We start from the raw sequence: 27,927 nt of genomic DNA on the forward strand, positions 1-27,927 counted from the left end.
TTCTGCCTTCTATTTTACAGCTGAGTAAGAAGGTGAAAAGACATCTGATAAAAAACACAAGCATCAACTCACAAAAAAAGTCTTGAATGAGTTAGTAATCCAAATAAATGGCTTTCATTTTCATTTTCCCTGTTCTGTAGCCCTTATCTAGCATTTATGCTGGCAAACCTTATACTGACCTTATACTGATATATTTGAGCCTAAGTGTCCCTCAGAATTTTATGTTGCAATGACAAATGCCTCAAATTAAACACAAAACCTGTCAGAATTTCCAACAGGGGAGACAACATTCACTGCACATGCCACAGAAAGAGCATAATATGAGCTACTACTCAACTGCTGCCTAAGTGGAAGGAGCAGGAGCTCCCCTTACTCTCTGCTCACCTTTGAAGTGGCCAGCACCCCAGTATGGCTAGAAGGAAACAAATCCTTCGTTAAGAGAAGTGCAGTGACTGTTCCCATACAAAAAACACTAGGGAAGATTAAAGAAAAGTTTCTGCCTTCCATCTCCGCTTGTGAACGCGCATATACAAGGCCAGGCACAGTCTGGCATTTAAAGAGCCGATTCTGGGGCCTGCAGCTGGAGACGAGTATTTCATTCCTGACCACAGGCATCCTAAATTCCTATTAATGGCATTAGCCTTAAATTCTTCTAAAGAGACATCCTTTCCCTCCCTCTTGCCCTCCTCCCACCTCCTTTTTCACACAACCAACTCCCAGCTAGCCAGATGGCAACTGAAGCTTTTCCATCTGGTGAACTAAGCTCACATACAGGAAAAAGGAGGGCACATGATTAATACCTTCACAGAAGGTAGAGGCAGAACCAGGAGCTCCACTGTCTATAGCTGCTTGCCTAGCTAGAAATGGACTGATAAAGAAACAAAAGTCAGTGATGAAACCAATAATACAAATAAGGGAACACTTGCAAAAGTGTTTGTAACATGCTTCTCAAAATTGCTTCTATTGCTCCTTCCATATTCCTTAGACAAAGCATGCTGATTTATAGCATATATATGATATCTGTTATATTTTCATAGCTAAAACAAAGAGAATTCACACTGTAAGTAATGCAGTAATGTCAAAAGCTAATTCACTGAGATACCAGGCTCCAGAGAGTCAAGCTAGAGACAGCTGAGAAGGTGACAAAACAGGAAGGGAAAATGTGCATACACAAAAATTAATCTTTTTTTGGTTGTTGTTGAAATTTCAGATGGCTTCAGAGTTGGAATCCATCTCAGAATTCCACAAGTCACCAAAGGAGGGTAGTAACCAACTGTTCTGTGAGAAAGACAAACATGATGCAATCATTACATTTCTGAGGGAAATCAACAAACCAACTTCCAGGCTCTTAGGCTGGGCTTTGTACATACCTGCAGCTTTCTTTTCTTCCTCGAGAGGCTTCCTGTCCAATCACTGATGCGCCGCATTCGGGTTTTTAATGTATCCTTCTTGGATGCATCCTCACTGAGGGGCTTAGACTTTCTGCATGGGAGTGTGTAGGAGGAGTAATGTGCAGGACTTCCATGCTCTACCCTGGAGGGAACATCAATGTCTGAGGCAAACGACACACGGTTGCTTAAGCTGCCAGGAGTGTCAATATATTCATCAGACAGCCTGATCCCAGGTGGAGGGGTGCTTTCCAAATTTGTATCCTTATACAGATCTCGCAGTGAGGAAAGAGATGAACTTTGGTTGAATGACTTCTTGTTGTCGCTTGCTGGGAAACTGGCATGAATGCTTGTATCTGGAGTGCTTCTAGTCAAATATGGACCATCCAGCTCATTGATATCCCCAGCATTTCCCCACAGAGAGTCATACCACGAAGACTCAGAGCTTAGGGAGCTTCCTTTACTAGATCGAAGTCTTGAGTCAGTAGGTGACAAACGATGACTGGAAGAACAGTCTGCGCTGGAGTTCCTCCTGACATCAAGTAGGTTATTCGATTTAGATTCTAAAGTAGGTGAATACCTCAACAACTGGACCGGTCCACTGGACTCCTCTGTAGGTACTTTGTTGTTGCTGCTGTTGTGGAATTCAACCCTCAAGCAGCCGTCCAGCTTCCCCAGTGTTTTAATGAGGACTTTTGGACTCCTTCTGTCCTCTGATGGTGAGGTTGATGCAAGACTCTCATTCTTTCCATAGCAATTTAAAATGTGTCCATTGCATTCTCGGGAAGCAGCATGATTACTTGCAGCTTGAAGGCCAATATAGTGGAAACCGTTCTCAGGCAAAAATGCTGCATTATTTCCTTGGCAGTAGTCCCCTGAGGCATTTGTCCTGTGTTTGGCAGAGGCATTGCTTTTAGGGACCTTCAGCACGGTGTCACTGAGTCTAGATGAATAAGGCTGACTACTCTTGAAGTGGGAAAGGCAGCTTCTGGCAAGGGACCTCGATTTATAGTTTGAGCCACTACTGGTATGTCCCCATCCATGCAAGGAGCAAGACTTTTCATCTTTAGCATGAATGCTGCGAATTTTCAGAGAGCAAGGCTTCTGCTTGGCACCAGCTGTAGCAGCAGCATGATTTTTTGATCCCTGAAGACTGTATTGGCTTTCTGAATTCCCCATTTTCCACTAAATTAAGAGGAGTTTCATTAGAAACAATGGCCAGAAGACAAACAGCTAAAAGTAAAAGACCATTTTTACTCTCTATGCAGGAAAGTGCCTTTTTAAAAATGATATGAAACAATTGCTTCAAAAAAATCCATTAAATAACCATTTACATTAAGTTCATAATAGAATTTATTTTAGGGGCAGGCTAGGAAAACCTATTCTTTGTATGGTTCATTACCCCTCTGTTATAAAGCTGGAATCTAACCCCATTGAAATCATGTCAACACCTTTCTCCACCCACACCCTTGGCAACATCCTTTTCTTATAACTTACAAAATCTCTGGCTCCCAAGAACAATGGCATAATGAAAGGGAGACAGCAGGATAATCATTACTTAGATGTAAAGTGAACTGTACTTTCAGAAAAATCCCTTCTGCCAGGAGACATGCAAACTGCAGTTTCAGCTTGACTGGCTTCTGTGCAATAAAATGCTGCCTCAACAAACTGTTCAGCAAACCCCAACTTCATGTTTAAATGGAGTCAACCCAAGGGCGGGGGGGGAAATACCCCCAAACAAAAAAGGACTTGGTTAGTAAACAGCCTCATCTTCCATTACAGCACAAAATTACATTATGTTCATTCAGCATAGGGCAGTTCGACAGTTCACTTAGTAAAAAGCACTTCAGCTTTTTACCGAATTCACAGAAACTGCACACACGGAAGCAGTCAAATTGCCAGAATGGAAAGACGGACAGTTTTTGCCCTACACAAGTGTACTGTCCATTTTGTTACTTGGAGTCAATCCCCACTGGTTGCAAGCTACAGAAATAACAGTAAAGGAAGCTTTTAAACTATAAAATCATCAAAGAACATTTTCAATTGGTACTGCGCTTCTTTGCATGTCATATCTTATACCATCAGTCTTAGGAGAATTCACCACAGACTCATTAACATTTTGGCAAAATCAAGCCATTGTGAAGAAAGAATCTTACCTCTTAGGAGTTTACATATTTTTTAACATCCTTTCCTTCAGCCCCTAACCCTTCTAGATGAAAAGCATAGTATAAAACAAGGGCATACCTGTAGGATCACTGTTAGATGTGGGCACAGGTATCAGTTAGCATGCTTTGCATTGTCTTCGTGGCCAGCCACTACACTTTCCAAAAATGGGATGGAGTTGCATGCAGCCTTTCTAGAAAACACCAAAAAAGACGCAAAAGGGCTCTCTGTCAAATAAAATGCATATGCTTTACTTGAGCTATCAGCATAATCAATACAAAAAGAAAAACAAACAAAATCCACAAGTGGAAAAGAGAGAAATAATTAAGAATATTCTTAGACTTTAGACACGCATTTTTATAAATGTGGTTTAACAACTTGCATTGAGCTAATACAACCAAGCCTCTGTTTGGGGAAGTGTTTTATTTTCCAATTCTGTCCTCTTCCCCTCTTATTGACGAACTAGGACAAACTTTGATCAGCCTCTGTTTTACTTCAGGAACATCAATAACAGATCACTGGATTATGCAATAATCCACTACAATTTGGGCCAAGCTGATCAGAGCAAACTTTTTCAGTATCTGCTTATCCTTGTCCTGCCTGAATTCCAACTATGACCCCTGCAGTGAAAGGCCCGAGTAATTCAGTCCACCAACCAACCAGCAACCTCTCTCTATGTTTGTTCTGATTTCAAGTTAATCTGCCAGCAAAACAACAAAAAGGCAGCACCAAGCACTGCACACACCAGAAGGTAACAAGACACAAGTTCTTCCTGGCCATCTGAATATATCAGTTGTTCACTCAGCACACAAAGGCTGCAACTTAAAACAAAAGGACAGAATCTGAACTTCATAGAATACACCAGCAGCTTAGCAACTGAAACACTCAGCAGAAGTAGTACACAACTTTAGGCTCAAGTCTGGAATATAGATTTTTAACTAGAAACCATTTTAATAGATACACTACCTCCAAAAACTTTCCTATCTGCATAAACTCACTGGATACTGTTCACAATTTTCAGCTGTATAACTGTTTCATTTAGACACACGGTTTTGCTCTTTTTGACTCACTTTGTGGCTATTTACTGCATTAAGAACCTTGAAGATATTTAAAGAAGTTCACTGGTTAGCTAGGTATTTTGCTAACCTTACAGAAAAAACAAAGTTAAAGGTTGCAAACTAACATTAAAAGCAGTCTTGACAGGGAGCTGGGAAAAAGGTCCGCAAATAAATGCCTTAGAAGTATATCCTTTTGGATCGTGCTACGGATGTTACAAATTCATGGCGGTTATCACAAGACATTTGACAGGAATGGATAGACCACAGAAATTTCAGCTTACCCTCAGAAAATGATCTGTTTAACTTGTTTCTTCTTTCTAATTATTAGGAAGGTTGGTATTTAGGAGTCCCTTGCCTTGTAGGTTTGATTTGTCTGTGCTGCTAAGATCATCCATTTATGTAAAGCAGATTTAATAACATCCTATGCAACATGGATTGAACAAATGGGATTTTATACTAAAGCTAAAATTAAAACTATGGGTAAATAAAAGACGATATGCAAATTTCATAAAGTTCAAAGTTGCTGAACAAATGCCAACCTTCAGCAAAACTGCCTTCCTCAACCTAGCAGGCACAGATCACACACAAGTAGAAGTTTACATTCAGAATTCTTCATCTGGGAGCAAAAACTACATTCAACAAGGGGCTTTGAGGGGCTTATTTCTATTCATAAGGGAACACTGAACCCAATTTGTCTAAAGAAACAGGCAAAAAGACCATCTGGTCTCCATAGTGATTGTGCAATGGTTAGGTAATCCTTTTAACAGAGTGGGTAGATGAACCTCTGAAGATAGACATTCAATTCTTCAAGGCTCAAGCTACTGCTACAACTTCCATTGTACGTGTCTGATCCGGTACACAGATCACATAATGGGTGAATGAATAAATTTATCTCAGGGTACAATATCTGCAAAATAGCATCTCAGTCTGTGTAGGAATCAGTTGGCAGTACAACACAACAGTCAATAAATTCCATAGAAATTGCCACAAGGGATTTTTCTCAGCATCACAGCTGTTCAGAAAGCTACGGTAGGCTAAACATCCATACACACGGTAATAACCAATAACGACATCTGCGAGACTGCACAAAGACTGTCGCTCAGAAAAATCAGCCGTAATGCCTATCTCTTGCGTCACACTCGTGTGGAGCAATCTGCTGCCTGCTAATGACAACGGGGGTGAGTGGGGTGAATCGGCTTGTTCTCAAACACAGTACGACACCAGCGTGCAGAAGAGCTCTAGGACAAGCTCAGGAAAACTGATACAGTTTATGCTATTTAATTGTAGAGGCACTGGAAATTACAGTGCAGGGGACTTCAGCTTCCCCTATATTTCTCACAGCAACCTATTACCACAGAAGACAACATGCTTTTCTCTGTTAGCATGTGGAGGTAGAGGGATGAATACTTCTTGTGAGCAAAACCAGTTTCTATGAATATTTTCTGCAATTATAATCAGTATATTTAGAAAGCAGCTCACTATGCCTGAAGATGACTATTAAGAGTTTATTTGCTTTCAATTATACCCACATTCCCTAAAAAAGAAGTTTTTAATCTTCACCCTGGTTCCCCTTGACACATTTAAAAAACACAGCTATGCAAACATACTAATCTGGGAACCCCACCATCACCACCACACCCAATAATTAACGCAAATCATAACCCCAGAGCTAAAAATGTATTTCCCCACCTTTACGTTCCTCCACATAAAGTTCTACTAGTCTGTTTTGGCTCAGAAAAACAAACATGCACGCTCAGGAGCCATTCCAGAGAATAGTCTGCCACCGATATTCCCTCATTAATACCACAGTAGTTAGACAATACCACAGTAGTTAGACTGTTTTAAAAATGCTAGAGAGGAAAATGCTGTTCCTAAGATTAAGGTGAGGGCACATACAGTAATGGTCTGCAAGATGAAGAATGCTTTTCTTGCCAATCTTAACCTCTCAAAATAGAGGTTTACGAAGCTTGACCTGAAAACTATATTACAAGCGAAACTAAACCATAACAGCAATGTTCTGGTATTAGGTTTGCATATAAGATCCAGCAAGAAATTTCTGTGTTATGGATTAGTGGCAAATTTGAGTCAAAGGTGATAAGTGTGTTCCTGTGTTGAACTTATCCACTACAGTGGGAAGATGCACCAAACTGTGGATTTAGTGGGTTACCACTACCTGCCTTCAGTCCAGTGAAACCAACTAGGCTGAGACTTTCTAAAATTAAAGTTCAAGACACTTTTCTCTGCTGAGTGGTACACAGACAAAACTGCAAACTCCAGACTCGCAGGAGGTGAGCACAAAGACATAAGTAGACTGAATACTCTGCAACCAAAGTCAGTATCAGTCAGTGACCATAAATCAAACAGAGAAAGACAAGAGACTGCAGTGGGACATCGTCCTACGGTACCTCAGCAGATTTCTGTGCCTGGGACTGACAATCTCAGTGTCCCTGATGTTGTAAGAGTTCACCTAAGGTAAGTTCTAGCCTGGATCAAGAAGACACCACACGAGATGTGAATCCATGCACCAAAGCATGCTCTGCTGTATTTTGATGCCTTTCTTCCTTTGGATGGCTGCTGACAATGAGCCTTCACTGGTGGGTATACACAAGTGATCTACAAATCATTTAATCCCTCCTGAAGCTTCACTCAAAATCTACTGATGCTGTGCAGGGAAGGTGATGCTAACTTTACTAACCATCAACGCAAAGATGATAAAAGCAACGACAAAGAAAAGAACAATGTGGATTGGCCTGGATGAGAGTAACATTATCCCAGCAAATTAGTACCATTGAGTGAGGACTCATTAAGAAGGGCAGAACCTCATGAGAGATTTTAGGGTTATCAGGAACAATAACTTTTTAGGTGTAGCATAAGTGCTTAAATTAGAAACCTCCCCTGTCTTAAACAGAAAAAGGCTTTTAAAAGAGCAACAGTAAGAGAAAATAACAGAAAGTAACACCCTTCACCCTTTCAGTTCATTGCAACAGCTACCAGGACACAAGGCTTTTTAAAGCAGCCTTTTGTTGAGGAAAGGATAAAACATTATGCAGGATAGAAACAAGCTGAGTATTTTGTTGCCAGTCACAGCTTAAGCAACAACCATGTATACACAGCCTCCTAGATTTTCCTCATCCCCATGGAGTTGTGCAGGGTTGGTACAGCACTGAATGACTATTATTTACAATAGTGTGGCAGCTTTTGAGATGGACGTTGGACCCAGTTCTCTAGTACCTGCCACTGTGCTTAGTCATTTGCAGCCACGTAAAGTGCCAGCGTCTTTATGAGCATGGCTGGTCTGAGTGCATGCTGAATAGGTGAAGCACAGCAAATTGTCACTGAGATTAGTGGAGGTGGGGTAATGGACAATCTGAAAGCACTTCAGAGCAATAAAAATGAAACAGAAAACCCTCCTCCTTTACATGAAGCAACCAACTTCTTATTTTCTTTTAGTGCACAAATCTAGCTAGAAGTGCTGCAGGCTTTGACATAGACCAACAACTTCATTTTCTTCTACATCAGGAAAAACTTTTTTTAATTGGCTGAGCAATTCCTGTTTTTCCCCTTTCAGTTCAAACCACTTTTACATTCTCTTCTGCCTAATGGTTAAAACACCACTCATTTAAATGGCTTCTAAAGTCATAGAAACTATACATAGCTATCTCCCAAGTACTATTCTTTTGCAAGGAATCAATGTGCTCTGTGAATTCTTACAGGGATACAGAATTATAGGTTTACAGTTTAAATTAACTTCTTAATCTACTTTGGTTTTTAATATGACAATAATACAGAATGCTGGAATGTGAACCTGCCCTCACCTTCTCACATGGCTGCATATAGACGGATATTAATGAGGGAGGGACGTTAGCACAACAGTGTAGCTGGATTAAATATGGAATTTCTTACTGGAAACAATTTACTGTATTTTTTAGAACTACGCACTTTGGTCACATGCTTCCACAAATCAGAAGCAGATTTTTTATTCCTGCAATCCCAATCACATTCTTATTACAAAAATATACCATAATAATTGTACCGTGGTATTCTTGGCAAGGATATTTTGCGTTATATACCACTGTATTCAAAGAATGAATAACCAAAACACCACAAATATGTCTTAAAAAAAATTGAATTATTTTGCCTTAAAAATCCAATTAGAAGCCAGAATTTCTAATTCACTCACTAGTCTCTTTAGAGTTATATCTTAGTGTACTAGGAACTGTTTGGTAGCTCACAGATTAAATTAAAAACAATAGTTTTTCTCATTAAACATATGTAGTCATTATGACCCAGACATTTTATACGCTGTTAAATACATTGCACATAGATTTCCGGTTTCACATTTTAAGCAAGACGGGGATAATCTCCTTTTCTGCTTCCTTCTATTAAAATAGCATTAATCCCAACAGGTCTACATCACAGATATAGTACATCAGAATAACATACCCCATACCTGTGACAAGATTTCTTCTTTTACTCAACCATTCTTTTGATTCCAAGGCATTGGCAGTTTAATTAAATTATGCTTTATAGCTTTCATGTTAGAGCAATATGGAAGGTTGAGTCAAGCCTGAAGATCCTTATTCTATTACACTAGTGCTGATACAATCTAAATCTCTGGAGACTTATTTTTCTTTGGCAGGAAAAACAAATTTCACCATTTGTAAATGTTATTGAATTTATACACAATGGCTAAAGTGCACATCCATTTAAATGAAAGCCATTAAGCTGGTTTAAAAAAAATCAGGAATGCCAGCTCACATCTTGGCTTAATGCAGTAGCTGCAGTAGTTAAGGAGTTGATATGTCGGGGGTCTATTTCCTGCCCTTGAAGGGGAAATGAACTCAGGGATCTCAAAGGTCTTTTTCTTTCCCACCTACTCGGGTTGTAAGCATATCAGCAGGCTCTGGTACACATTAACACAGTGTCTTCAAGGGATTTCAAGGCCTCGGGAAGGGAGGGGTGCTGCACCTGGCCGAAGCCGGGATGCATTATGCAGAGGTGCCTCAGCACCTGCCTTGCAGCCCGCACGCAGACGAAAGGCCGCCTGGTGCCATGGAGCAACGCTGCGGAGATCCAGCTCAAGGACTACCTTTTTCTGCAGACTTTCTGCTTGAGCTTAGGCAGATCGCTGAAAAAATCTCTGCTTCGGTCCTCCCTAACAGGAGGTGAGGCTGGGGCTTTCAGATCAAGCAGGGATTCTCAAAATCCCGACGGGGAACATCTGCTTGTCTTCTCTTTTCTCTTCAGTTGTAGCAGTTTCATGCAGCTGAATACAACCACAGTCAGCTAGGCAGCCACAGGGATATGCTCTCACATGGACCAAAAAGGTACCAAAAAGTCAGTTTTTGAGGGTAGGAAGAGAGGGGTTTTTTTGACTACGATTTCTTGTGTGTTCCAGTTTACAACACTGCCCCATGTGCAGCCCCACAGACCCCACCAAAGGGGGATGCAAACGGCAACAAGGACAAGCAACCCAAGACACGAACTTTAACCAGTTCTGTTGCTATCGCAGACCGTTTTTGGTGTAGCTGCTCCCTCAGAAAGCCTGTCTGTCCAACCACCTCTTAACCCATGGCATAAGAGAAAAACTGCTGGTAGCAACTGTTAGGACAGCGTACTTCAGCCTGCGTGACAGTGCACCAGGACCGTAGCTGAGCTCCCAGCCCACCTCCTGTTACACAACCTGCTTTGCAGGGCTGGGGGCAGACGTTGCTGTATTTGGCATGGTTTTTCCTACTTCTCAGTTTACACATTCATAAACACCTGAGGGTGTCGATTCCAAAGTAAATGCTTTCACACCTTTGGCCCAAGGACTTCTTGAAAAAGGGAGAGCATCTGGGAGTTAGTCACTAGAATTAAACTTGAGCCTCAGACCTGTAGACAATTAAAAGCAGATCTTGATTTCAGCATTCCAAGAGCCCTACAGCAAAAACACAGTTTAGGGCTTACTTCACTGTACCACTATAGTACCAGCATGTTACTCACATGCTGAAAGAATAAAAAAGTACACTAAGGACTATGTTTCCAAGGGTCTCACTGAAATACTTGTTCTGTATCGTTGCAGCTATAGAACACCCTATTCGGAGAGAGTTCTCCCTTCTGTGATATATGGATCCCCTTTCCCATCAAAGCTGATCAGAAATAAATTTTTTCCATCCCTTGTCTCTACCTAGTAATTTGCTGTGTGTTGTATAATTTTACCAAATCGCCAACTCTGAAAGGGAAAGAAATGCATGATTTCCAGAATGAAGTATGAAGTCGCCAGTACACAAAATTAACTCAGTGACCACATCAGCAACAAGCATAAACAAATTAGTAAACTTTGGTTTCACTGCACAGGCAATTAATCACCCTGTCTTTAAGGGAAAAAAAAAAAAAAAAAATGGACACGGTTTCATTTTGGGGGCATTTGTCTCTCCCCCACCCACCTGCCCCATGCCACTAAATGTAGGGTTTTCTTAAATTCTGTACAATTATGTATTAGAAACCTATGCAGAAAAATCAAAACTCATCCAGGACCTACCTCCGCCAGAAGCAGCAGCTCTGTTTTTCCAAATCATCCCAGTTCAGTAACAGTAGTCATCTTTACTGAAACGTTTTCCTCTAGCACTTCGCAAATGTATAACCTTTGCTTGGGCATACTTTCTATTTTATTGCAAGTTACTTAAAACATGGGTCAGAATAGAATGAATCCAAAACAAGACTGAGTGTGATTACTGATCACATTTATCAGGAGAGTCATTTTACTGTTACAGAAACTTAACACTCTGAAACATTCTTTCTCATACTACGCCTTAAAAAATCCAGCCGTGTGGTAGCACAGCTATAAAATGATACTTGCAATGGTTTATTTAGCAATTCAGGCAATTGAGCTTGACAGACAACCAGCAAGAATTGTTTTCTGGAGGAAAATCATTCGTCTTGCGTGAAATATGTGATAGTAAAGAAAGCACAGTGGTTGGAAGTTCAGGCGCTACAATCGCCTGTTCTGCCCTCTGCCTTCAAAGGTCTCTTAAGTTTTCCACTATTTTTAATTCCCTGTGTTTTGCCCGTAGCCAGCAGACTGCCCTCTCCCAGCATCTCCCCAGCTCATGCAGCCCCCCTTCCCTCTCACGCTTACCTGCCCCAAAGCTCCTGCTTCGGCTCCTCTCCCCGAGCTCTGCTGCAGGGAGACACACACACACGCACAGACTCTCCCTGCGCTCGGTAAGCCAGGAAACTGTGTCTAACACTTCAAAATGTTCAGCCGTTAGGAACTAAAAACAGATCCTGCGCTCGGCTGGATGTATTTTTGTCTGCAGGCTACACACCCTCCTCGTGTTCAATTTTTTCCATTGGTGGAACAGTATGATGCAGACTTAACCAGAAAGTGGTTTTCCATGGGCCGCTTGAAATGATTAGCCCGGACGGCCTGCCATAATGCCTTGACGCCACCGGGGACTCGGCTATGACTGGGCTCTTGTCTGACCCTGCATTCCACAATTACCACACAAGCTACAGAGGAAAGCTACTAGAAAGTTTGCTGAATAAAGGTTTGCTTGCCTGAAGGTAGCTTCAGTGTCTTTCGCTTCCCTTTTGTCTTCTCTTTTTTCTTTTCTCTTTCTTTTTTTTTTTTAACCTCATTACCACTAAGTAGATATACCTAACATCCTTGTACGAGGCACCCTGGTAGAAATATAACTCCCAAAACAACAGCAAGACTATCAGAGTCACAAAAATCCTCCCAAAAGCAGCTCTGAGATGCATTTAATGATCCTGTGCAGTGGCATCACGTACACAATGGCAAACTCTATGTTCTCTTTGTTGCTGCTCTTTTTTATCATGCTTTTCATAGCATCATATGGAGTGAGTTATTGGTTCTAAACAACTGACATTGGATAAAATGGGTCTCTTTAGATGCAAATGGCATCTCCAAGCGTCAGTATACAAAGCCAGGCTGTTAAATCTGTAATTAGGCACCTGAACAACTGCCTTATTATCAGAATGACGCAACACTTCATTGATTACAGCAACAGTTGGTGACCAATTCAGCCAGAAAGCAAAACATTTATTCAAAAATTCCCATAAAATTGCAAGGCTATTTTTCCTTCCAAGTTTGAAAATTTTAGCCAAGCTATATTGCAGATGATATTGAACAGAAACACACAAAAACTAAAACAGAAATCATTAGTAACCCACCGAAGCCCCCAAATTAATATTTATGTCCACCAAAATGAAATAACAATTTGCATAGTAACATAGGGATTGCCATCTAAAAATGGACCTCTGTTTCATTATGTCCAGTATCCTGCCTCACTATAGTTGAAACTCCAAAACCAAGCAGCTTTGCAATAACTTCTCCCCAGAAAGTTCTATTTAATCTCCAAAGCACAGTTACAGTTAACTCCTCCACTGAAACACAAAGGTTTGGATTTCTTCTAAAATTTGACAGGATAACACTATTAACACTGAATATGTTCTCATCATCTATGCGCAGGTCAAATCTTTCCTTGAATTCTACTAAGTTAATTAAGTTTTCTGTAAGCAAGTTCCATAGGTTAATTTTTGTAAACTGTAACAGAGCAGTATATGACTTTTACATCCATACTCCTCATCTGAAGCCCAAATTTACTTCTGAACACTTCCCATCTGCTTGTTTTGGTTAAAACTTTGCTCTCCATGCAAAGCAGATTATTTTCTTTTTCGTGTTCCTGATATATTCTATTCACTTACCATTACTGCAGTCTAACTATCTCAGTAACTAGTCAGATCCAAGTCCTTACAGTAACCTCAGAAACCATGTGGGAGCAATGACAGCTCATGAACCAAAGCACTAAGTCTTTCTCAGGAATGATAGCTGGCTTCTGGTCCCATCCCCCTTCCCACATGGAGTGCTGCATCCTCCCTGTTAGTCCACCTCTTAGTTGATTAAATAAAGCATATTAGTATGATCCCTTACTAAAAGTTAACATCTACCTATCCCAGAAGCCTTTCATCTGCACCTGTTTCACTTGAATTTATCTTTCTTAAACATGGATGTTCAGCAGTATAAATACTATTCCCAAAGTTGCCTCTCAAGCATCTTGTCCAATAATAGTAATTCTTCCCTGTCTCAAGCAAAGTACCTGGCCTGACATATCGTAGGATCCAGCTGAAACACATTAGTGGCTCACAGTCTCCCAGCAATGGATAATAAAGCTGTCTGTTCCCTTCCTCTTTCATTTTCAGAGAGTGACTCCCAAATGTCAACAGACATTCTTGCTATTAATGCACTCAACCTTGTACTTTCTCCTTTTTCAAGTTCACTGTATTTTATCATTCTAGTCCTTGAGGTCATTCAGCTCTAACTACATTATTTCTAATCTATCTATATATTTACAACGTCCCCACATTGTATCAGCCAGTTTCATTAACACATTCCCACTTTTTTGTGACAAGTCAATCAATACTTGCTAAAATTGGACTCAAGACACAAGTTGCTACTCCTATTTCTTCCATTTTGCTTCCACCTCTAATGTACTTAACTGATTACTTTTAGCATACTGACTAGTAGATATGCGTTACATGTTAACCATATTATTCTGACTTCTACTTGATTTACAAAGAGCTAGAAGAGTATAAAGTGAAAAGATCAGCTCAGCTCATCATACAGTTCCTATCAGATGCAGTTCTGAGCTCTAAAGGCTTTTGTACTTGGTAATCCCATCCGCAAAAATGGGGACATCACACAGGGCAAAGACCACAGCTTGCTTCTGTTGCACAAACCTGCCAGGGCTGACACGTCAGAGATTCACCATCCGTGACCTAATGGCCACCGTGCGTGCCTCTCTGCGTGCACAGGCCCTCCTCCTTCAAGTGCTCCTCGGGAGCGAGCAGAAGGGCCAGCCCTGGGCTTTCTCACAGTCCAGTCCATGGCTTAGAGCATGAGCGTCCTTTTTCACACCCCAAGAGAGTCTCCACATCCACCTCTTCCCCCTTCTCTCACCCCCTGCTCTGCTGCTATGTCTTTGGGACAACCGTATAATGAAATATCTTCTGGAGATCACCAAGGAGCATGCAAGTTCCATGCTGAACACAACAGACTAATCTATTATCACCCTCTGTAGCATCTACATGCATCACAGTCCTTCAGAAACGTATCACCATGACGTTGCTGGGGAGGAGAGAGGTACCGTTAGCCTCATTTTCTAGGTAACTGTTAGGTCACAAAGGAAATCAAAGGTTATGTCAATACAATAAGCTGAAGCTATGTAGCCTGTGTTACTGCAGGTCTCTGCTAGCTTAATGGCTCTCGACATCTCTGTTTTACAGTAAAAACAAACTATAGATTATGCAGAAAACTTTGTGATGAAGCTAAAAATAAAATTTGTGGTTTTGATAGCAGGTTGGTTAAATGAACCCTCTAAATTAACATACAACCTTCATAACACTTTTTAAATGTATGTCCTATGGAATGTTTTAAAGCCAACAACTTATTTTTATAAGTGGAGATAAATGAATTGATCAAAATTAAATAGACAGCTCTTTTAATTCATGTTTTACACTATTTACAAAAATGTTTAGATTTCACTTTGAAAGTGCTAAGAGATCCTGTTGTCACCACTGGGTTTTTTTCTAAGCAATGAAAATCCACTATGAAAAACAGAAAATACGCCTGCTAAACAAGACATACCTCCTTTATTACAGTTAGTCCACTTTTACAAATACATGCCACCTCCATAAAATATCTTTCACCAGACACCTTCCAGTCTATTTCTGAAGGATCAGTTCCCCACTCTGCCTCCATCCTCGGTGCCTTTAGCACTCTAATGGAACTGCAGCAAGAAATACAGCAGTGTCCCATTCAGCAAATAATGAAGGGAAACCTTAGAGCATATGAAATTCCTCCAGAAGGCATCAACTCAATTACAGAAAACTTCTTACTCCTCTGCAAACCAGTGATCACCCACTAGGTTTCCTGATCTCATTTCCAAACATTTATCAAATAAGAGAGGACGAAATTAATTGAGATCATTCTTTACTTAATTCTGGTTTAGAGGAGTTTGGGAAAAGAATGAAAAGGAGCCTAAGTATTAGCGCATTCCTTTTCTCCAGAGTTCACAGACCAAAATAGGCATTTCACATACTGAACGACAACATGAAGTCCAGACGGGCAACTCTGGCTATGGGTCAGAATAGACATCAAGCAACAAAAACCAGGGTAGGTGAGCAGAATTTTATCCTCAGCTACCATAGCGACTTAGACTAAGTGCTCTAAATGGCTAAAACCTTTCTGTTAGAGACTCCTCTCTGTGCAATGTGGTAACACATAGGATCGCAGGAATGGTCTCTGCCACCTCGTGGAGCTGGCATGCCCATCCCCATCTCAGCAGAGAGGGACTGCTGTCCAGGCGCTCACTGCAAGTACCTCACTCCTCAGGAATGCCTTTTCCTATGGTCCAAAAGAGCAAGAACCCTCTGACATTTAAGGCATGCAACAAACCACACCTGATGTTTAAAGCAATATGAAAAATTTCCTTTGCTTTTATGCCATGTGGTTCTTTAGCACGACTGTACACATGGGCTTACTATTTGCTTCTGGGTTATGATCTATTTTTAAGTGAGTTATAGAGAACAGTTGGAGAATCTAAGTGCCTCTGGTTACTGTCTTATTAATTTCAGAACAATTACATGAACAAAGATAAAGGATGATCACATGATGCCAGGGCATGTGGCAGAAGCATTAGTGAAAAATGCGAAATCAATCAGGGGAAAAAGCAGATGAACTGTGCAGCAAATCCATCTCCTCTAAGTGACTGAGCACACAGGATGAGAGACGTATGGTCTGAAGTGAGTGATACTTCTTATGTATTTCACCAGCTCAGGTCTCCAACTCACAGTAGGCCACACCAAGCTGTGAGCCTCCTCCTTTCTCACATGAAGAATGAAAAAAAACAGCATTACTAGAAATGACAGCACTGCCACCACACAAGTTAACATCCGACACCAACAGGGCCCTCCCAAGCTGTGGTAGCTATTGCTACAGAAAGGCTCTCCCTGCAGCGGTCCTAAATGGCTCACATTTTTTACTTTTTTTTTTCTTCCAAGTTAGAATGGTAAAAGTTAAGTTTTTGAAAAACGAGGTAAGAGAGAAATAGTGATATACCAGGTCAAGACCCCATTTGAGTACTAGACCCCATTTGAGTACTGGGGTGGCTTTCTGTACCATCAGAGCAGCACTGATGCATCTTTTTTGACAAGCATGCCATTTCAGCAATAGACTTTTTCAATACGCAATTGACAGTAACAAATTTGGTCCCGGGCCACCTGCTCTAGGTGACCCTGCGAGAGCAGGGGGGCTGGACCAGACGATCTCCAGAGGTCTCTGCCAAACCCAACTATTCTGTGATACCTTCCTTAACTAGTGAACTATTTCTTCCTAACTATAATGAAAAATTCTTCTACTACAACAGATATGTGTCAAAATTCTCTCAATTGAGTACTCTTACTTTGCAGGAACAAAAATCTAAAATTTGAAAAATAGGAGTAGATAGGTTTTTAAAATGCTTTAGGTTAAAAAAATTAGAAGTGGAGTCTTCTCACACACTGTTTAAAAAAGTACATGTCTATTAAACATGTAAAAATATTTGAAGGTGGAGTCATTTGTCACAAGAATATACTAGGAGATCTTACAACATAAATATTTATAAAGCACAGATATTATTTCACATTGCATTACCACTATAGCTTGTTCCATTAACTGATCCAACAGACCAGCTAATTGCTTGTGTTAGACTGACTATTTGCTATCACCCATTTAAGACAGAAGCACAAGCACGGGGGGGGGAGAGCTTTAAGGTGTTGTTTTCTAACCAAACATATTAAATAATTTTTCATTATAAAGTTGATTCTTGTTTCATAACTTAAGTTACAAAAATATTGCAGACCATGTGTTACGGAAGGATAAGAATGACGAACTTTCTAAGAAAATGTCAGATTCGTATTTTCTTAGATAGCCTGCATCAAAAGGCATTTAAGACAGATCTTGTTGCACAGCAAATTTTAATTAAAATAGTAGTGCCTATGCATATGACTTTATAGGAAGTTTCAAAATATGAATGTTTCCCCTTAAATCTCAGATCCTAGGGTTATATGAGTATACCACAAATGCAGCTAAAAATACACCTCGTCTTTCTGCTTGTAGAGAAGCACTTCAAAATAAGAGATTTACAAAATAAAAGAAAATTTTAAAAGTATTTTATTTCATTTCTTTTTATGCCTTGTTTGTGGTTTCTCATTATTGTTATCTGGCAAACCTACTAAAGAGGGTAAATTATAATATTAGGAATTTGATACTGTATTATTAAATTAACAAAAAGAAATACTGGGGTGTAAAAACTAGGGCAAATCTGGATAACATGTGTTGATTATATTCGCACGCACTTATTAAACGGAGGGATGCACAAATCTTGTAAGCTGCTGCAAAGCTATTTGCCTGAAGCAGAACTAACAATAAGAACAAGTTCAACATCTGCCAGGGTGTCCAACTGCTCACAACAATTTTTCTGGTCAGAGGGGGCATTGTTTAAGTTGACAGGTTCCTAATGGTCTGAATTATTTAGCAATTCTCAAAAGACTCTTTCTACTCATTAGAGGGGAAAATGTGAAACAACACAGCCAGGGTTCTCTTACTCCCTGGGAGCCGATCATGCTAATTGAGAAGAACATCACAATGTGTCCCATTTTAATCACATGAGTTAAGTGAGCAAGCAGCTTCTATTATCCTTACAATACAATAAAGGAGGGAGGGCGCTGGCTTGTGCAAGGATAGACATTACAATACTATCATCTCTACATTGCAAAAAAACTCACTGTAAATGAAGAGAGCATGTGTTGTTGATAAGCACTGTACCTACCAAGTGAAGAAAACAAGTAAATTCTATTACAGAGAAATTGGGAATGCAATCTTAAGTCTGACTGCTAAATAAAAAACAGTAAGCATCCTAACATATATGATGTTATAGGATGGGAAAAAGCTATCTATTGATTTTTCTTCTCATATGACAGATGACATAATATATTATATATATATATATATAATATAGCAGCAAGAGAGGTTACAGACAAACAGCGCTCGTACTTAAAAAGCTGGATCATTCAAAGATATTCCCATATCTATTATCTGTAGGAGGGGGACAGCACTAGTAAAGAAGCAAAATGACAGCAGCTTTAGTTATAATGGATTATTTTTCAGTCCCTTATCTTAACAGTAATCAAACACATTCTACAGCAGTAATTATCTCATGTAATCCTAGCCTTACTGAACAAGGGACAAATGCAACTGTCTCAGAATCAACAGGGTTGGATTTTTTTTTTTTTAATACAGCATCAGGAGATCTCTAATTATTTGGAATCAATTTAAAATTATAATACCTGAACAGAGTTCCTCAAATAAAGTTTTTAAGGAATGTTAGTGTAGTAATTGGGAATGTCTGCAACAGAATTTTACTACCAAAATACGGACCATGCATGAGAAAAAACTATGGATTTGCATACACATTCAAAAGGGTATAAAGTAAGAGATGTAAATATTTAGTAGATTACCATATGGAACACAACAGCTATATGGAATTGCCAGTTTGATGGAAGAACAAATGGAAGGAGAAAACTTCAAAATTAGTATTATTACTCCTGTTCCTAGGCAACCAACATGTGGATAAGAAATAACAAAGATAAATTACATTAGTGCATAAAATAGGACTTTAAATATTCAGGAAATTCTTTTCCTTATTTAAAGAGATACTACAGAGATAAGCCTTTCAATTAACATGAAAAAAATTAAGCCACCAGTTTACATAGAAAATCTATATTTTGTCATCTGCTTATAAACATTTCCAGAAGCAGATCATTAAGTCAGCTAGCTAAATGGAAAGACATAAAATATTTTGCCGGCATGACGCTGTGAATAACTAACTAAAAGCCCCAAAAAGCAAAGAGACAGCATGATACTGGCCTGCTCAGCCATAAAAATCATTTCCAATAACCACATTTCAGCTTGCAGCTTGGATCATATGTAGCATTTTCTTGTTTCAGAGCATGCAAGATTAATTATTATGGGCTCAATTGTCCCATACACAGGAAAACAACATGGAAGGAATAATTAAATCAACAAGATTCCCCACACAGAGCCTCTTACACATGCTTATACTCAGGCAAGGGAGAGGTGGGATGTCTCTCAAGAAACAAAAGTGCAGGATTATGTGAGAAACCTAAGACCATCTGCATGAATTCACGTGGCCAGGGATTTCCTCTTCCTCTTGCTGTGTACAGGATACCCTTTCCCCCTTCTATTGTCTCATCTACATGGAGGGCAGCAGACCTGGGCTTTAGTTCCCAGCTCAGGGACAAAAGGGAATAAGGGGGACCAGAGGTTTCCAAGGTCTTCACTGCCCAGACCTACTGCCTTCAGTGCTAAGCCACTTAAGGACATAATCCTTAATACCACAGTGTGCAGAAGTTCATAATGTCTGGGTCATTCTTAAATTCAGTATACCCTGTGTCCACAACCCCCAGCCTGTCGCCCCCTCCAGTGTGCCGTACTCCACCTCCTGCAACAGCCTCCACAGTGAAAACTGGCATGCTACATTTATCCACTTCCTGCGGAAGCCCCAAGGGGCTTTTCCCTTTAACCATCAAGACTACAGGAAAGATGCAAGCCTTGTGCACAGATATCTGAGAGTTTCATGCAAATTAAGAAGCAGAGCACTGGAGTTTTCTGTTTCCTATTTTCTCTCAACGGACTTGAGTTTCTTTCTCCTTGCCTGAGGTAGAAAGCTTGAATCAGGGAAGGGAAAAATAAAATCTTGACCTCAACAGCATATCTTGTTAGGGTAATGGCAGCCTCAAGGACTCTTTCCTCTTCCCTGGCATCCGAGAAGGGGTTACAATTAAAGTTCCCGTTGCTTCACTCTTTCCATGCAAGGGCCAGAGGGGAATTCTATAGTATTTTTCCACATATAATGACACATTAGCTCTATTTGCAATAAAGGCAACCCACAAAGCAATATTTGGATGCTCTTTGCCTTCAGCATCTCTAAGCAATCTGCAGTAGCAGATCTGTTTTTCCAGAGTGCTCTCTTCTTTCTAAGCAACACTCAAGGCCATGTGAATAGTCTATTCTGAAGCAGTGATTTCACAGTCTTGCCTGTTCTCCCCTACCTTATCAAGCGACCCTTCAGCTTCCTGAAATATTAGTGCTGACATAATGGTATTACTAACATAGAGCATTATCCAAGCCAACTGCAGACAATGGAAAGGCTCCCGCTGACTTCTGTGGGCTTTGAATCAGGCCAAAAGCAGTGAAAGCACCCACAGGATGAAGTCACACAGATCTGCTTTTAGACTTCATTTCAGTATGGTGCTTAAAAATGTGCAGAACTTTAGGCATTGTATTCTTGACTTTATGCTGGGCTGGGAAGGTACACTGAGCCAAAATATTAAAACATAACCTTTGCCTTGGCTTAAAGTCAGATTACTAAATCTTTACTGTTCTACAAATCTTAGATCACAAATTAAAAATCAAGAAAAGATTAATTCTGAATCATCATCATGTTTAACTATACTAACAGAAAAGTAACACTCAGCTCACCTAAAATGCTCTCTGCGTACCATGTTTATCAATGCTGACATTAGTTTTGTAACGTATGAGATAGTCTGCAACCTCTCCTTCCAGGCTGTATTTGTGAAATGCAAGATGACCTCGGGGACATTCCCAGGAAATCCTCTCTTCATCAGAAATATTAGGCAGTCATTACCTTCTAGATCCAATCAAATCTTGTTAAACATCCCCTAGTGATATATAAATTGGTCAAGCTTCCAATGAAAGATTCGTGTCTGGACCTAGATTTTGAACAATATTCAAAAACAAGGAATGTCTGGATCTCAAGGTTTCACTTAATTGTGTCTGGAATAAATAAAATCCACAGTCTAGTCTGCATTTCAACTCCAGATTTTCAAAGTGGTTCCAATGTAATGTTTTAATTCGGACCTACTGCTACTTTTGGTAACTAGAGCTGCTTGAAACTTTTCAAAATCCAAATCTTTAACAAAGTGTTTTTCTTGAAATGTGAAAATCTGGAAAAATCAAACAAAGTCCATGAAAAAAACCTGCAATAGATTCTGGTGAGTTACCATTTTTCAGCAGCACACTACTAAGGGCTCATTAATAAATTGATAAATGAACACACACACAAACACACATGCAGAACGTCTTATTTTCAGGGTTGAGTGCTGTATTTGCAAAGTTGAGCTCAACTGTCAGCATTCGGCATCCCTGATAGGTAGAAAGTTTTTTCCTATGAGGACAGCAATTAGGCCCACTGGCATCTGAAGAACTCAGTGAAACTGCATTGTGTGTGTGACAACAGTACATTGCTTTTGCTAAACCAAATGACCCCCAGTTACATAGTCTGTAGCTTTTATAGCAACAAAGCTAAATGGCTCAACACAAATGAAGGATAAATCTTGGCAGCCATACCTGCAGAGATTGCAAGTAACTTTGAGTTTGCTCTTCCTTGTTACTTTGTCAAGGCACACAGAAATAAATGAATTAAACTGTGAACAATTTTGCAACTAGTATCAGTGAGATAGTGAGAACAGTCAAACTAACAAGGGTCGTGCCAGGTTTTGGAGAGAGATTTTTTGTTTGGGATTCTTTTTTTTTTTTTTTTTTTGCTACTATTGCTTAAGAAACTTACTAATGCAGTAGAGGTGGGATTTAGACCAACTGACAGAAAAAACATGGAAGGGAAGGACTGGGACCAGAAATTCATCAAAGCACCACAACAACACACTGCCAGAGCCTCTGAGATGTTTAGTCAAGAGCAGAAACAGAAACACATCTTCACACTTTCTGGCAGCAGCAGTTGGGAGGCCCTTAAGCCAGATGTTTATCAACATTTGCTAGCCACAGGCTGATAGGAAGGATGAGGCCCCAGCCAGAGCTTTCTGGCCAACAGATGCACTGGGAGCTCCTGTATCTTAGCACAGAGAGTAGCCCAGCATCATTACAAACTCACACTAGTGGATGTAGCTCACTGGCTGGCTATTATTTGGTACCCTTCTTCATGCCTGGTTTCTACTGGTTTCTGTGATGGACATATAATCATTACAGACAAACTGCTTAGAGATGTGAAATTTCCAATGAGCAGCTTGGACAACACATGAAAAAAGCTGGCAGGTCAGTGAAAGAAAGCAGTTGCCCTATTTGCATGTAGCAGATATTTGGTAATAATAGGCAAAAATATCTTTTCCTCCCTGACTCTCAAATAACAACAGGTTTTGTATAAACACAAATGGATGCATCTGCATTTCCCAAAGAAGGATTACAAATCAAACTTCATTCTTCTGAGAAAAAAATCAGTTGGCTCTCTTAAAAATAGATGACTGTCTCTTATTCAGCAAATGCAGGCTGGGGATCAAATTTGACCAATCACAATATGTAGCACTTTCCACCTGCTTTGCACCAGCATAAATGAATGCACAAGAAAGAAGGCCAAGGGAGACCAGATCTACTCAGTTCTTGCACAAAAAAAGAATTGAACAGGGAGCATCTCTCCAGCTAACTTTAAGAACCACTTCAGAACAAGCATTTACTGTTATTGGCTGAGAAAACAGGAAAGAGTTATATCAAGCTTGTTTGGGGCATGATACAGAAGGAGGCCAGTCTTTTCAAAACACATGAAGCTGGGTTAAACAAATACACGAGTTCAGAGCAGACTCAGAGGATGCCATTTCTGGCAAGCACACAACAAGGACTAGTAAAATTATATCATGTTGTTAATTTGTGAAAGGGAATTCCTGACAACACCAAAAGTGCCATTTACTAACCATGAAGCAGAATTTCCCTGGAGAAAAGCATTGTGTGGCTCTTCTGTTATACATGTATTTATATTTAGACCTATTAATTTCTCCGTTCTTGTTATACAATTGCATTGCTTATACAACACACAGGTATACATCCTCGGAAGCCCATAAACAGCAACTTTCTTCCTGTGCTCAACTTTTGCTGTTGGGCCATTACGCTGCTTTTTCCTCTTTCCTCCCTCGGGACTAGAAGCAGCAGTTTCTTTCACTTTCCCTTGTAATACAAGTCTTGTTCAGTATTATCTGTTCTCTATTGTTATTTTGTACTGTATGAGGTGATGTAGCCATACAGGATCTAAACAAGGTGACAGATAAAACAGTAACTTCATCCCACAGACTGCAGGCTCCTCTTCTCAGCAAAACTAAGCTCAAAACCTCATGGATTCAAATCTGAAAGACCTTAAACGATGAGGTCATATGTAAGATTTTTCTTTTAAACGAGTATTAGGTTTTCCTTTAAAAACAAAAATCACACTTTTGTGGTATTTTAAAGCCATTTTGTTGGTAACACCTACAACACTGTTTACAGGACAGAGACTACAAACACCATAATGATGCCTGCCTGGCATCTTTATATGAGGAACGATTCAACTAAATCACTTCAGTTATTTTTGAAGCAAAGATATTCAGTATCTCTACCATTTGAAATTGTAGAGAAAAGGGCAACCAGGCTGCTTGATTATTTAATTTCTCTATTTCATATCATTTCATCTGTTTCTTTGCTTCATCTACATTGTCAACTAAAAGCTGAACCTGTAAGCACTTTGGAGCGTAAGTGAAGTGAGAAACTTGCCTTTCACGTGACTTCTGTAGGTCAGTTAGGGAGGAGCAGAAAAGAAAAACTTTCTGTTTCTTTTTTTAAAAATGGTGACATCAGATTTTTCTGAAGACTCAGTGAAAACTATGTGAAATGATGGACTTTTTTTTTTGTGCTAGAGTGAACAGTTTTCAAGCTGATCCCATTCCTTTCGAATACACAGTGTAAAGCTGAGGAATAGGAAAACAAAAACAAAACATTTCCCTTAAAGAATATTAATCAACCAGGAACTTTCTGAACTGAACAAACTGAAACTGTGGCCAAAAAAAATGATACAACAGATGATCAAAGTGTCAAAATTGTCTCATTTTTGCACTAAAAATGTCTGAGACCAGATGGGGTTCCCCAAAGACACATGGTCCCGGCTCTTACTTATTATATTAAAGTAAAATTCAGATCTGATCATTTTAATCCAGAACACCTTATCCTTCTTCCCCAACCAAGAGTTAAAACAACTAGCACAGCTTTCCTTCCTCTGCTGGTTAAATGAGGGGCCTCTGCTCTGTTCTTCCCTATTTTGAGAATTTAAGGTAAGTAATAATTAAGAGTTGCAAGTCATTATGCTATAGACCATCTATTTTCTTCCTCCTTTAGCTTTGAGAAGGGAAATTTGCCTTTTTGCTCTCTCATCTGAAGATTTACCTTAAGAGAACTCGTCCCCGTGTTTCTGCAAAAGCCACATCTGCAGGAGTTTTAGTTACACCACCAGCGGACAGCAGAGGAAACCCACACCTACAGTAACACAGGTCATTAATCAGTCCACAAAACCGTTGTCAGGACCTGGACTAAGTTCACAGACTGCTCAGCGTTTATAAAGTTTTCACTGAACATCTGTAGAGGGTGTGGGAGTCTAGAGCACTTAATACAACAATTGATTTAGCCAAGATCAGGTTAAGGAAAAAAAAAAAAGAGGCTAAAAAAAAAAAAAAAACACTGCTGTTGCTCAGTCTATGTATCTTCAGGTGCCTCCTTATAATTTAAAAAAACATCTTAACTTTAAAAAACATCTTTTGCCTGGAAAACTTTAATCTTTTTTCCTCAACCCTCTCCTCGACTGTTCATTGCTCTCTCAATTGATCCTCTTCTTCTGTAAAAAACTTCCTCTTTAGCCAACAGTGCACGGCTTCCAGATAGCATGTAGCTGTCTTCATGGTGGTTACCATGCGCTTTGCTTTCATAAGGAACTGCGGGCCAGAGCAGGGGCCATTTCTCTCCAGTGCCCAGTGACAGGCATAGGGGTGCGTTAGGGCTCGATGTACACCCCGCTGCGTAGCTCCCCAGCGGCGGCAGGCAGCAGAGGTGCTGCGCGCCCGCTGCCCCGAGAGAGGCCGACCAGGAGGGCAACGGAGCCAGATTTCCCTACCACATAGATCTGGCACAGAAATGCGAATCTACTGGGCACCAGGAAAAAGCCAGGAGACAAACTAGTTGGCTACTCTAGCAGGCTGCTCTGGACCGAAGCTGCAATGCAAAATTGGAGCTTAGTGACACAATGGCTTTCACTAAATACGATCGCTGTCCTTTGCTGTGAAATAAACGGCGTTTGTTCAACAGGATATTCATCGCTGCAAAGGGAAGGATGTCCTGGAGTCACACACTGACTGTTATCTATCACAATGGCAAAAATTAAAGTGAGATTTCACTGCCGATAAATGAGAGTGGTTAGTCAGTCTTCCCTGAGTTGATTCCCACTGATGCAGAAAGCATACTATTTTTCTTTGATTTACTTTTGTTACTTCAGTTAAATAGCCAGATGTTTTGATAAACTTATTTGACTCTCCCCTTGTAGCCACCACATTTAACATGTTTTAGTCAGCAATCTAAAATAAATATAATATACTGGAACTATATTTAAAATGCATAAACAATTTCCAACAAATAGAACTTGACATAAATAAGAGATTAACAATCCATGAAAATGTCACATGTAAACATATGCATTAGAGTGTCAAAATTAATGATTTGCTAAAATTAGGCACAATCATACAGATGTTTAAATAAAAATGACTCAATATCATGTTACTTACTAATATGCAAAAAGATAAGTAAGATAAAATGAAACAGCTGCAAAACAAAATTTTTAATGGTAAATAACCAAAATAACAATCCAGCTTTAAGATACAGCAACTAGCATCCAGTAGAAAACCAAAAATTAAAACCAAAAAAACCAAAAAACAACAAAGAAAGAAAACAAGATTAACCCCTCAGGATTTACATTACCTGCTCTATAATCAAAATAACCACTCAAATCATCAAGTTCTGTCTCAATTTCACCAAACTATTTTATCCTAAAAGTTATTTTTTTCTTCGGCCTACAGACTTTTGTAACAACAGCGTCAGCAGTAAATAACAAAAAGAGAGGAAGATTATATATAGGAAAGTTATTAATTCTGACTTTACAGAACTAAAGAGCAAAAGTCAGAAGAAAGGGCCAGCCATCTCTGTGGCCCTCATGGCTGAGCAAACACGCTCACTACTATCGTATGTAAGTCACCCTTCAATGGAGGCACAAGCAACCCTAAACCTGCTATGCTAATGAGGTACTGTTTACACACACACAGGATTTGAAAACAGCAGAAGTCTGAAATTAGAGACATCAGATCCTGGTGTGATTTGTTAATTAAAAAAAAGAAAAAAGAAAAAAAAACCAGTTCACATTCAAAACTCTGGTTTCCCATACAGGAGGTAAGTGGGGTGGTTCGCTCTGTCCTCCCTTCCCACTTCCCTCCTCAGGCCACACATGAAGGTAATGTAATTGTATAATAAGAATCAGATGAAATGCCTTTTACTGCTTAATGCTTGTACAATAATTGCACTCAGTCATGAGGCCTCTTTGTACAGGCACTGCATGAGAGGCAACCCTAAACCCAACCCTTCCTTTTTAAAGTTCCCACTAACAGGCAGCTAGATGCAACAGCACTTGATATTGAGACATATCTTATCCGTAAAGAAGATTAAAACTTCTTTTTGTATTTTATCCAGAACAGAATAAACTAGATTTTGAAAAATAGGAAGAAAGGCTATGCACAAACACCCCTCAAGGGCAGGATAAAGTCTGTTTACGCTCCTTTATACAGTCACGGAAGTGACGAATCCATGGCTCTGCTACTCACAATTTAACTGCACGAGTCACTTTCTAGATGAAAATAAGTATTTTCAACATGCAAGTAACTACTCAACTACAAATGCACTGATAACTCAGTAGCAGATAAAAGAACATTAAATGACTCCATCTTAATACTCTAGACGCCAATCCTGTTTACAGAAAAGCATGAGTTTAAGGAAATAAAAATATTGTTATTCCAAGTAAATTTAACTGAAGTTGCTGAATATAACAACTACCCTTATAGCAGCTAAACAGCTTTTGGAGTCAAGTATGTGAACAGCAAGGGCCACAACTGAAAATACAGACCATAAGCAAGGCAGCTGCTGGGTTCTGCATTTGCTGGGAAGACAAGCACATGTAGCCAGAAATATTGAACAACCAGATGGAGGAGCCAGCAGAAATTCAAGGTCATCCAGGGAAGCACTTCTGTCCTGGCCCTGAGATAAATCAAGAGAGCGCTTTCTCAGTGAGGTGGCAGTTGAAAAGAGGACTGGCACATTAAAGAAAAACAGA

General features: G+C 39.8%; 1 protein-coding gene across 11 annotated transcripts in view; it reads right to left on the reverse strand.

Annotated features, from left to right (window-relative positions):
- Positions 1 to 27,927, reverse strand: part of TIAM2 (TIAM Rac1 associated GEF 2) — a 184,353-nt gene that overhangs the window by 94,439 nt on the left and 61,987 nt on the right. For 6 of the 11 annotated variants that reach the window (XM_064509123.1, XM_026122235.2, XM_064509125.1 and 3 more), the window contains 2 exons: positions 3,633 to 3,744; positions 1,371 to 2,573 (listed from right to left, as the gene is read on the reverse strand). In XM_064509123.1, coding sequence (XP_064365193.1) covers positions 1,371 to 2,567 — 1,197 coding nt within the window. In that variant the 5' untranslated portion in view covers positions 2,568 to 2,573; positions 3,633 to 3,744. Of the gene's footprint in view, positions 1 to 1,170; positions 1,279 to 1,370; positions 2,622 to 3,632; positions 3,745 to 11,729; positions 11,927 to 24,950; positions 24,970 to 27,720; positions 27,852 to 27,927 lie in introns of those variants that run through there. The other 5 variants (XM_064509124.1, XM_026122237.2, XM_026122236.2 and 2 more) reach the window with 5 other exon arrangements.

Source organism: Dromaius novaehollandiae, chromosome 3, assembly GCF_036370855.1.
Source record: "Dromaius novaehollandiae isolate bDroNov1 chromosome 3, bDroNov1.hap1, whole genome shotgun sequence".
In the NCBI taxonomy this organism is placed as follows: domain Eukaryota; kingdom Metazoa; phylum Chordata; class Aves; order Casuariiformes; family Dromaiidae; genus Dromaius; species Dromaius novaehollandiae.